General features: G+C 39.4%; 1 protein-coding gene across 2 annotated transcripts in view; it reads left to right on the forward strand.

The window, feature by feature from the left end:
• Window positions 1-12,652, forward strand: part of PLOD2 (procollagen-lysine,2-oxoglutarate 5-dioxygenase 2) — an 85,957-nt gene that overhangs the window by 26,416 nt on the left and 46,889 nt on the right. For both annotated transcript variants that reach the window (XM_020815230.3, XM_072996031.2), the window contains exon 3: window positions 3,603-3,739. In XM_020815230.3, coding sequence (XP_020670889.3) covers window positions 3,603-3,739 — 137 coding nt within the window. The remainder of the gene's footprint in view (window positions 1-3,602; window positions 3,740-12,652) is intronic.

Here is a 12,652-nt window from a genome sequence, read left to right on the forward strand (position 1 = left end):
AAGGTGATCGTGTGTATGGAAAGCCTTTGCTATCTGTGAAGTGTTTTTACACTCTTTAGATTGCAGGATTCAGAATCAGTTAGTTCTTCCTTCACTGAAGCTATTACTTCATTGTTGCCCTTCTGAATCTCAGTCTTCTTCTGATTTCTTGACTGCAGCCTCCAATTGGTTTGATGTAATTAAAGCAATTTAATGTGGGTTCTGAATCCCAGGGGAACTACTACATGTCTGGATGCATGTGTGAAAGTCTCTCCTGAGGATATTTGCACAATATCTGTGGATGCCTATGGGGATGGGTGCTTGAATAACATAACATCTGGCATGGGCTACTTGGTGCTGGCCTTGGTTCTGTTCAGGTAGGGAGTTCCCCCAGTTTTTGTATTGTCTGAATAGGGCTTGATTGTCTTCCCGAATTCTACTCCAGCTTTGATAAGAACAGAAGAAAATCCATGCTGGATCTGACCAGAGGCTTGGAAAAGCCAAACTGTTACCTCTATAGTGATGAACCAGATTCAAATAAGAAGCATGAGTACAGTAGTGCTCTCTTTCTGGTAACATGATTAAGCTTTTGGAATGCAAACTCTTTCCCTGAGCAGTTTTGCTTGCTGAGGTCAAAGACTTCCGTATTCCTGGCAAGGGAATCTGTTGAAGGTTGGCCAATTTTTGATGTTGAATTTGATATACGTTTCTTGAAATCTGTGTTGTCACCCCAAGAACCTTCCACAAAAATAATAGCTATAGGTGGAAAGATAAAATAATAGCCTTAATCATGTCAGGCTGCTGTAATGTTGCCTGCCCACTATATTTTACTTATGCACGACACTTTTCCTCCAACATTACAATGTACGTGTTGACATTTTTACTGTAAAATTATAAACCAGCACTTATCTTGTTTTAAGATCTGTAAAGTGCTTCTTTTCCCCTCTTCCTCAGATACATGGTGCTCTGAGTAACTTTGTGTGGTGGAAAGTAATTGCTGGGTTGTTGCTCATTTATGGGTTGTCTCATATTTCTAGAGTGATATCATTGTGCTCAGCGCTGCTTGGGATGTGGAAAATTTATGAGCAGTGAAATGCTCCCTTAATAAGTATTAACTCTTGCGGAGAAAATTATCTGAAGGTGTACAGAGCTTGGAAAAAGTTATTATTTTTAATTAGAGCTGATAGAATTCTCAAGCCAGCATGACCACTGGCAAGACATTTTTTCCCCTTAAAAAAGTAATCTAAATTTTAGAAGAGCTATTTTAAAATCTAGATTTAAATTGTGTTGCTTTGTTTCAACTTTCTTTTATAAAGAAAAGGAGACACTCTCACCATATTTTCTTCGAGATGAGTTCCGCTAGTATTCATTCACCAGCTCCAAGCATGCATTTTTCCTATTGCTTCTTCCATTGGTTTTCTTCTTACTTCATAAAGAGGAGAATGACTTGATTTTTGTTCTTACGTGCTATCAAGTCACCTCTGACCCATGGGGACCCTATGAAGGAGTGATGGCCAAAATGCCCAGTCCTCGGCAGCCCTGCTCAGCTCTTGTAAATTTAAGACTGTGGCTTTCTTGATGGAGTCAATCCGTCTCATATTTGATCTTCTTCTTCTTCTTCTTCTTCTTCTTCTTCTTCTTCTTCTTCTTCTTCTTCTTCTTCTTCTTCTTCTTCTTCAATATTTATTTTTTATCTGTCTGTCTGTCTGTCTGTCTGTCTGTCTATCTATCTATCTATCTATCTATCTATCTATTCATTTATTCATTTATTCATTCATTCATTCATTTATTTATCTATCTATCTATCTATCTATCTATCTATCTATCTATCTATCTATCTATCTATCTATCTATCTATCTATCTATCTATCTATCTATCTATCTATCTATCTATCTATCTATCTATCTATTTATTTATTTATTTATTTATTTATTTATTTATTTATTTATTTATTTATTTATTTATTTGCTGCCTTCAGTCTTTCCAAAGAATCTTCTCTTCTCATGATATGGCTATTTCCCTCATTTTTGCCTCCAGAGATAATTCAGGCTTGATTCGATTTTGGTCCCATTTGTTTCTTTTTCTGGCAGTTGAGGGTATCTACAAAGCTCTCCTCTGGGACCATATTTTCTTCGATGTCCAGCTTTCATAACTGTACATAGTAACTGGAAATACAATAGTGTGAATGATCTTGGCCTCGGTCTCTAGTGACACATCCTTACACTTGATGATCTTTTACTCATTCCTTCATTTCTGCCTTTTTGAATTTCAGTCTTCTCCTGATTTCTGGGCTGCAGTTTCCATTTAGATTGATGATTGAACTGAGGTATACAAAATCTTGAACAATTTTGATTTCTTCATTGACAACATTAAAGTTGTGTAGTTCTTCTGTAGTTCCAACTTTTGTCTTCTTAATGTTCAACTGCAATCATGCTTTGGCACTTTTCACTTTCATCAGAAGTTGTTTCAAGACATTCCTGCTTTTTGCCAGTTAAATTGTGTTGTTTCCATATTTTAAGTTATTGATGTTTCTAACCCCAGTTTTCATTCCTCCTTCATCTGAATCTGGCTCAGCTTTCCATATGATATGTCCCAAATATAGATGGAATAGACCAGGCAATAAAATGCACCTTTGCCTATAGGAAACCATTCTGTCACTCCATCTTCTGTCCTAATAATAGCTTTTTGTCCATAAGGTTGACTCAGCCTTCCATCCTTCCGAGGTTGGTAAAATGAGTACCCAGCTTGCTGGGGGGGCAATGTGTAGCCTATATAATTAAAAATTGTAAACCGCCCGGAGAGTGCTTGTAGCACTATGGGGCGGTATATAAGTCCAATAAATAAATAAATAAATAAATAAATAAATAAATAAATAAATAAATAAATAAACAAACAAACAAACAAACAAACAAACAAACAAACAAACAAACAAATAAACAAACAAACAAACAAACAAACAAACAAACAAATAATAGAGGTTACACATCAGGACAATCAATTGTTGAGGCATAGAGAATAGCAGCACAGTATCTTGATTTGTAATGCTAGAAGACATCCACCAGCAAGCATTCTAAAATGTCAGCTGAGCTGAGGGGAAAAATGCCTTCTTTTACGGGACTGAACTGTAACAGCTATTTTTCTTTGGATTTTCTTTGAAGTTAGAAAAGATTGGGTATTTGATATCAACTCACTTTAGCATAGCAGGCCACAGTTAGAGTAGACCCACTTGACTCAATGAAACCTATGGCGGAACTGACTCATGAAATCCCCATTGATTCAGTGAAATCAGAATTTTGACCATAGAGTCATAAGGCTGGAACGTTCCCAAGGGGCATCTAATCCAGCTTCTACAAATATATAGCTAAAGCATCCCTGACAACCATCCAACCTCTGTTTAAAAACATCGAAAGAAGCATCCAGCGCATCCTGCGGTAACGCAAGCATCTGGAAGTTCTTTGTAATACTTTGTAAGAATCTGAATTTTTTTAACCTGAATCCATGCCTTACCTTGTGAGGTAAGTGCAGATTGTGAGACTCATTTGACAGAGACTTTTCTTACATGTTGCTGTTGCAGCAGATGTTGTTCAGAGGTAAAGATAAAACACGTTTATCTCTTTCCCAGGTTCTGGGTCAAGGTGAAGAATGGAAGGGAGGAGAAGGTATAAACTCTATTGGAGGAGGCCAGAAAGTACGTCTGCTGAAATCTGCACTGGAGGCATATGCTGATCAGGAAGATTTGGTGGTTATGTATGTTGATGGGTAAGACGATTTCCTTGCTTGGCATGCTGCGGTCAGTGGGAAGCTTCTGAACATCTGTTTTGTTGTGACATGCAGTTGGTTAGCATACAGATGTTTTTCTCTGTCCTAGTTTTTTTAACTGGGGAAAGTGAATACCTATTTTCCATTTACACAGACGTTAAGCTGTCTGTGGCCCAGACAGTGTTTGTTCACTGGATTGTCCCAGAGCTTTGGCTTCTGTACTCCTTGATGTTATCTAGAGAGCTGACATGCTGTGAGACTCACAGACCCGAAGAAACATTCCTGTATTATGACTTAATAATTCCTGTCAAGAATGAAAGAACTGTACTTAAAATACCAACAAGCGAGTTCTCTTCATAGAACTACAGAAGCATGGTGAGCAGTAGTAAAGATAGCAATAACCATATATGTATCTTCACTTCTAATGATGCCTGATTTCCAAGATGGGGTCAGGCGCCAGGTCATAATAATTCCTGATCATGCCTTTATTTCTAAAGAGGAATCTTGTCCCAAAAATCTCAGGGGTATAAGAAATAGCAGTAGTTACTTTATGGTATCATTTTCACATGGTCAAAAATCCTCTTCTCAGAGATGTCTCAATGTTTTGCTGCCTGAGGTGAAATAATGCCCTCACTAGTTCTTGGTATAAAATAGCGCTTTAATTTTAGCAGTTGCACAACAAAGCTGTGTGATATTGCTCCGTCTTCTAATGCTTTGCTACCTGTGGAGGTTGCTGCGGCTCCGCCTAATGGTAGTGCTGGCCTTAGTGGAAACTGAACACGTTACAAACAAGTGGAGTCATGCTTTTGTAGCCAGAATTAGAATGCTGGAAAGTAATGGGTGTCTACAGCTAAAGCAGGGATTCTGTCAAGTTTGGACTGTGTTAGTTAATAATTAGAGAGAATAAATCCAGTATAAACTTTTATGCACAATATTGAGACAAATAATCTTTATTCTATTCAAACTCTGTGCAGATTTTTATTCCACATGCCACTGGACCATGGTACTTGGGTAACAGGGTGAGACTGAAATCCATCCCATTTATTGAGCCCAGTCTCCACATATTTTGAGGTGACGTTCTTGCAGGTACAAGCTCTGATGCTTCCCTTATTGCTCAGTTTTGTGACATTATTTCCAATGCAGAGAGATTAGGCTAAACAAATTAGTAGGATTGGTGAATCATGACCAGAACATGCTCAGTAACTGTGCTGGCTGGGTAGATTCTGGGAATGACAGTCCAAGAAATTTATGTTTCCAGGCTCTGAGACTTGGTGTACAGTGTCAGTGCTTGTATGGGAATGTGTATGCATACTTCAGTCTATGTATATGACCAAAGGAAGCCTTCCAATATAACTTCCTCCCTGTGGGGTGATGGGGTTATTTCTCTGGCTAAACTACAAGAAGCCGTGCTATTCTATTTCCTTCACCTGATTAGCCAAGAAAATTGCTTGTCAAGAAGAGGCAGAATGTAAGGGCTACAAGCGAGAAAAGATAAAAGCAAGAATTGAAATGGACAGAGTAATACAGTACTGGTATTTTTCGGTAAGGTTTGCAAACTTGTCACAGCTAAGCATGTCTAATTAATGAGGTATCAGGTTGTTTATCGGTGGTGTGTTTAGTCATAAGACCAGTTATGCAACTGAGATACATCCAGGCATTAGCCTTGGCAAGTCACACAGACCTTATGCAAATGCAAATAAGATTTTGGTCACTGTGTATTATCAAGAACTGTGAGTTCCATAATTTTCATTCTACTTATATGTTTTTGCTGATAAAAGTTAGGTGCATATCTCTGTGGTCTTGGATTATATGATTATATGAAAACCTGAATGATGGCTTTGAAGTCCTGTTTCAAAGCTTACAAGCTGATGAGTAGAGAATAGAAAGATGGACCATTTTATAATGGTTACTCATCTTTCAGTTCTGAGACTGTGCTTTGCTCTTGCTGGCAAATTTGGAAGTGAACTCCCTTAGATCTTCCTGGCATGCTTTTTACCATTAATTAATTGGATTTTTAGTAGGATGATACTGCCATCTGCTTGCCCATCCTCATTCTGAAAAGTTCAGTGAAGCTTATAGGTTAGGGTAACCTGGTACAGTGGGGTCTCTACTTAAGAACGTCCCTACTTAAGAACAATCCAACTTAAGAACAGCTCCATTTGCTAAATTTTGCTTCTACTTGAGAACAGAAATCCAAGATAAGAACAGGAAAAAAAACCTTTCCTGCTCTTTTTTTAACCTTAGGTCATCTTAGGTTTAAAAAAATTCTCCCCCTAGTGGTAGAGTACGTATTAACCAGCTTTGCATTAGTTCCTATGGGAACTAATGCTTCAATGTACGAACGCACCTCTACATAACAAAAAAAAAAAAACAGCCAGAACGCATTAATTGGTTTTCAGTCCATTCCTATGGGAAATTTTGCTTCAACTTAAGAACGTTTCAACTTAAGAACACCATTCCAAAATGGATTAAGTTCTTAAGTAGAGGTTCCACTGTAGTTTCTATGGATGGAAAAGAGCAGATACGGATTAAATGGTTTTCAATGCATTCCTATGGGAAATGCAGATTCAACATAAGAACTTTTCAACTTGAGAACCACCTTCCAATACGGATTAAGTTCTTAAGTAGAGACCCCACTGTATCCTGCAGGCATTTCAGATACATGGTGAGCAAAGCTAACAGTGGATATTTTAAGATGCACCTTGACAGAATGGATATGATTTAAATTTTAAAAATCAGATTCTTTCACCATTTAAATAAAAAAGTTGCAATTTAAATCAATTTGATCTTTAAAAGTCATTGATTGCATCTCAGCTTAAACACCCATGTTAGGCAGAGCCATGACCAACAGTTGGCAAAGTTTTGTCCTTCCTTATTGTTGTGCCATGGTGTCAGTTTACACAGTAAAGAGGAAAATGTGCTCCTGCATGCCCCTGACCATCCAGAATGAACAGAGTGGATTGTAGCAGTGCTAGAGAGGGTAACAAGAAAGAAATAGTGTTGCACTGGTACTGGAGGTGGCCGTTGAGAATAGAAAGTATGGCCAAGAACAGGCATGGATGAATAACTTAGCTACCACTACAACTCCCATATTTCCTGCCATGCTCACTGATCCTCTAAAACATAACAAAGATACCATGCAGATGCTGACAAGGCACAGCACTGTACATCAAGGAATCTTCTTATGTGGTCCAGGATGGGAATGTATGAATTGTGTTTCGGTTGACCTGATTTCTCAGTTTCTATGTTCAGTAATGGATGAGATTTATGATGGTAACGGATAGCCACCCTCTGTATTCTGTATATGCATCATATCCCTTAAATATAGTACTTGTTTAAGTCAGGTGAACAGTCTTTTAATGGTTGGGTTGAATGCTAATTTGGATGGTCAGCCTAAGAATAGGTCTGCTGAGAAAGAACAAAATTCTGTTGAAAGCCTACATCTTATTTGGTGCTCCAGAGACTAACAGGAAATCTACAAGCAAGATATGAGGGCAGTGACCCTCTCTTGCTACTGTTCCCCAGCAGTGGCTATCACCATATCCTATAGCAACAAATTCCATAGTTTCACTATGTGCTGTTTTCCCAACATTCAGCTTTCTTAAATAATCCTAGGGTTTACTATTATCAGCAGAGAGACAAACATCTCTCTTGTCACTTTCTTCATACCAGGAATAATTTTATGAATTTCTATCATGTGTCTGCTCATATCTTTTTTAAGATGAACAGTCCCATACGTAATCCTTTCTAACAAGGGTGTAGTTTTTTAACCTCCTGATCATTTTGGGTTGATCTTTTCAGTACCTTTTTTGAGAAGTGGCAGCCAGAACAATGTTCTAAGTGTGGTCATATCATAGATTTGTAAAAAGGTCATAAGATTATGGTTAGAGTTATGGTTATGAGATTCTTCATAGGAGTTCAGGAACTACCAATCTATACTGATGTCTTTATTTTATTCTATTCTATTCTTTATAACTATTTCTAATGACCCACAATACAGAATTCAATATTTGTTGCACACGGAGTAAAAAATGTCACTGAACATTTTACTATAGCTCCAGATTTTCCTTCTGGTTAGCTTCATTGGCAGTTCATCTTCCACCGGTGTATGTTTTTTTGTTTTTATGCATTGATATACTGCCTATCTAGATGCAAGCCACTACTCTTTATAAAAGATGAAACTAGAACACCTAATTTATATATGAAATTAGAACATCTTGTGTTACTCTGATCTTTTTGCCCTTACTTTATTTTTTCTATGAACGGTCTTGCCATATTTTTTTTAGCCTTTTTAGATAACCTGATATAGAATCAGTATTTTAGATGTTATTATTCATTTTCCAGTTTGGTGAGTTGTTCTTAGAACTTTCTGCTATAGTTGCTCCACAAGTGACAATGGTTCAGTGCTATCCCCAATAGCTTTCCTTGCAGTGTTTATTGGACTCTGGACTTGGGGATAAATGGGATGTAATGGCCAGAACCCTACTGGAGGTCATGTGTATCTTGCTGTGATAAATTGCAGCTAATTGAGGAGGTGCAGGGGAACATCTCAAGTCTATGCTTGGTCGCATGCCTGATCCTGCAGCTAAAATGTTGCCAGTTGCCTTGGGCATTAGTCATGGTGAGGTGTGGAAACATTTTGTTATCCCATTCTGAGGACAGTATTTTGGGGGTTACAGCAGAAATTGATGGGAACTTTTTCACATGAAGAACAGTATCTTGGCCCAGGTGGCTTTTCATGTGTTGGCTTTTACAGAATATAAAGAAATAATTATTTTTGTTGTTGGAATTTCAAGTCCTCCTCCCCTGAAATCCTAAAAAATTCCCTCCTCTGGGCTTGGTGGCAGCCCAGTTGGTGGTGTTTGCCATTGAATATTTGGTGCTATTTAATAATTTGGCCCTCATTGGTGATTGTTGTTGTTTAGTCGTTAAGTCGTGTCCGACTCTTCGTGACCCCATGGACCAGAGCACGCCAGGCCCTCCTGTCTTCCCCTGCTTCCCGGAGTTGGGTCAAATTCATGTTGGTAGCTTCAATGACACTGTCCAACCATCTTGACCTCTGCTGTCCCCTTCTCCTTTTGCCTTCACACTTTCCCAACATCAGGGTCTTTTCCAGAGAGTCTTCTCGTCTCATGAGATGGCCAAAGTACTGGAGCCTCAGCTTCAGGATCTGTCCTTCCAGTGAGCACTCAGGCTTGATTTCCTTTAGAATTGATACGTTTGTTCTCTTTGCAGTCCAGTTCAAAAGCAGCTCAAAAGCACCACAGTTCAAAAGCATCAGATGGTGATATGACCATCTTATACATGGAATGAATGCTAGGATTCTTAATACCTTAGAGATCAAAGCATTCTCACATAGTGCTTCAAATATATTTTGGATGACAAAAGAATTCAGGCTTGTGGTAATCCAGATGCCTCTTATTACTGGTTTTTTTTAAATAAAACTATTAGGACAGCCACTTTAGGAAGAAAAGCAAGGGTATTATGGATTCAAGTGAATGTTGAGAGACAGAATTTGAAAGAGGCTAATTAATGAACTCTAATTACAGTGTCTAACAAAGATGCCATTTAAATCTCTAAGCATATCCCTTTCCCTTAGACTGCCACTTTTACCACATCAAAAAGCAGTCTGAATGCCTTAACATGCTACTGCTGTGGGACCAAAAGAGGCAAAGGAATACCATTAGGTAACTCTGGTTGTGATGAAAAATGTTGTCTGGGAAACAGTGGTCGAGAGGGCATCTGGTGTTTGTCACTGGCTGAAAGTTTCCTCTGTGAATTTGCAAGGGGAAAAAGCAGAGCTCTTAGTTAGCGAACACTTTCTCCTCTCCATCCGGCTGTTTCCTGTTTTGCCTTGTGCTTTATGTCAGCCTCTGGATTCACCAGTTTCAATGGAGGTTTGTCTGCAACATAAACCAGCCACACTTCTTTTTAACCTGGAGAAGCTCCAAGGCACACAATTTACATCTATCCTTCTGCCAAACCTTGGGAAAAGAAAGACAGTGAGGCTCTTCATAGGTAACTTTTTACACATGTTTATCAGGATTCCGTTTCTCAAAGTTCCTGAATACCTGCTTTCTGCTTAGAGCCGTGGAGGAATTCTTGCTTTCCCCCACTTTCCTCCTGTAAACCCCACATAAAATGGCCTGCCATTCAACTGTACCTGTTTAATAATTATGCTGCCCATATATGTATTTATTTTTATATATTCCAGTTTTTCAAGGGTTCTGCTCTAATTCGCCTTTCCCCTAGGAAGCTGGGCTGAGGGCGAAGGCCGGGTCTGTTTGCATGGATGCCTTGCTGAGTTTTTTTCCTGGGCTTTCTTTTTGTCTCCTGAGCACATGGCCTGGGGGTGGGGCCTAGGGGTGGGACTTCCTGATTTAAAAGAGCGTGTCCCAGGACCCTGGACCCTTTCCCCTAGGAAGCTGGGCTGAGGGCGAAGGCCAGGTCTGTTTGCATGGATGCCTTGCTGAGTTTTTTTTTTCCTGGGCTTTCTTTTTGTCTCCTGAGCACGTGGCCTGGGGGTGGGGCCTAGGGGTGGGACTTCCTGATTTAAAAGAGCGTGTCCCAGGACCGCGCGTATGGTAAATAGGAAAGGCAATGAGATTTGCATAAGCCGGGGAGTCAGGAAAGTTTTAAGGATCAGATCATACTTTTGCACTATTAAAGAGCAGGCCGGGTAGGTGGGGCTCGTCAGCCATGGAAGGCAGCCCATCTAGGAGAAGGAAAACTCCGATTTCAAACCTCCACTGCCTTGTGGCTATATCCACTGATGGAAAAGGCTTCAGGAGTTAAACTCGAGGCAAAATCCGGAGCTGGAGTCCCGAAGGCAGCATGTGTCGTTCTGCCAACTCCTGTGACATTGCTGGAACCAGTTGTATTGGCTCTTGCCTTTCCATTGGACCATTTCAGCAATGTGGAGAGGGGGGATCTGCTGCTTGGATAACAGCCTATCCTCCATATTACCTTACCCAGGCTTCATGCTCTGGAGAGGACACTCCTCAATTCAGAGCATGTCACCATAGTCTCTCGAGACTGAAGGATGCCTATGACTGACTGCTCTAATTCTGAATAATTAGAGTGATTGCAGTTCATAGGCACCTGGCTGGATAGGTCAGTGGTTTAGGTATCTGGCTGCTGAGCCAGAGTTTGGAGCTGGATTCCTCACTGTCCCGCCTGTGAGTAAAGCCGGCCTGTGTGGCCTTGAGCAAGATGCACAGTCCCAGGATACCCCAAGAAGAAGGGAAGGGTAAACCACTTCTGAGTATTCTCTACCTGGGAAGCCCTGAAAAAGCTAACCATACGTCAGAATTGACGTGACAGCTCATGATTATTATTTATTAAGGATGTTCAATTTTTCCCATTGATGGGATGTAGGGCACTAGGGAAACTTTTCCCAGAGAATGTTCTAGAGTTGTGGTGCCATCACATCTTTATTCAGGAAATATTTCTATCTTTAAAAAATGGTTTTGCTATGATGTGCAGTATTTAATATGAAGTTATTTGAGTAGTTAGATGCTTTTTTATGGGATAATGTGAAGTCCTACTGGTTTTCATACTGGTTTCAATGTCCTCTGCTGGTTTCTATACTTTATTAAATTGTTTAAATAATTTGCTTTCCTCACATTGGACGCTAAAGTCTAACTCATGTAAAGGAGGCCCAATATATAATTTATAGGTGAACTAGTTCTCTGAGATGATTTTTTTTTAAAAAAAATTTGAGATGTTCTTTTTTCATTCATGGAAACTTCTTTTTTGTGTTCTACATGACATTTTCCTTGAAAACTGAACTGCTTTTTTCTATTTGGTTTCTTTTTCTCAGGAAATATCTTGCATTCATAATATTTTTGCTTTAAATGGGATGGGAGGGAGCTTTTAACTGCTGGGCCACAGGCTTCTCATGCATGTAGTCCACAGATGGCTCAGCTCTGCTGTCTACTTTGTTATAGGGACACATCATCCCTTTGTGCATAAAGGTCAGCACTGACTTATTTAAACAGAAACCACATTTAAAAATAAAATGGACATGGAGTTAAAAGGAAAGGAACTCTGGCGAGGTGAAAGGAACAAGAAAAGCATATTTTGCCATGAGAAATCATGCCTTACTCTGCCCTAAAGCTTGTGGAACTGAAAGGTAACCAGGGAGTGATCCTCTACCAGCTATTATTCATATAGTATTTCTTAAAACATAATAAGTCATGTTAATTGTATGTCCTGTTTTGGCTCAGCCCATTAGACTTAGTTTTCTTCAGTAGTACCTCCCACTGCAGAAGGATTCAGTTTCTTGTGTTTTTTCCTTCTTCCCTGATCTGTCTGAAATATCCTAATTCCTGGATATTATCCCAAGGCTCATACTTCTTTGCTGTCATAGTTGGATGCAAATTTTATTAATTATGTCAAGACCTTCTATTATAAACCCTCATAGGAATGAATCTACTTTCTTCCCTCCATTGTCTGAGTTGGCCCTTTGTGTTCCATTTCTGTTGGATCAGCTGCCTGGGAAGTATTCTCTAGAGTGAAAGGCAGAAAGGGGGAAAATGTGTAGAAAAAGAGTGGAGGAAGCCAAGGTTTCTGAAACACCTGGAGCTGCAAGAGAACACTGTCTGAAAAATGGATAAAAGTGCAAAAAAGGAGAATAGAAAAGGAAATCAAGGTTAGACTCAGGACTTGGGAAACCTAGATTCAAATTCACACGGCCACTAAACTCACTGAGCTAACTGGCATCAGTTGAAGCACTCATCTCACAACAGGGTGTTGTGAATGTAAAGTGGTAGGTGAAGAGATATATGCATCTCCTTGAACTCATTAGAGGAAAGGTGGGATATAAATGAAACCAATAAATAAATAAAGATTACATCTTCTGTGACCTCTTCAGTGGTACAGAGTGAAGATCAGTGTGAGTGTATATTCATT

The sequence above is a fragment of the Pogona vitticeps genome, chromosome 3 (assembly GCF_051106095.1).
Source record: "Pogona vitticeps strain Pit_001003342236 chromosome 3, PviZW2.1, whole genome shotgun sequence".
Taxonomy (NCBI): domain Eukaryota; kingdom Metazoa; phylum Chordata; class Lepidosauria; order Squamata; family Agamidae; genus Pogona; species Pogona vitticeps.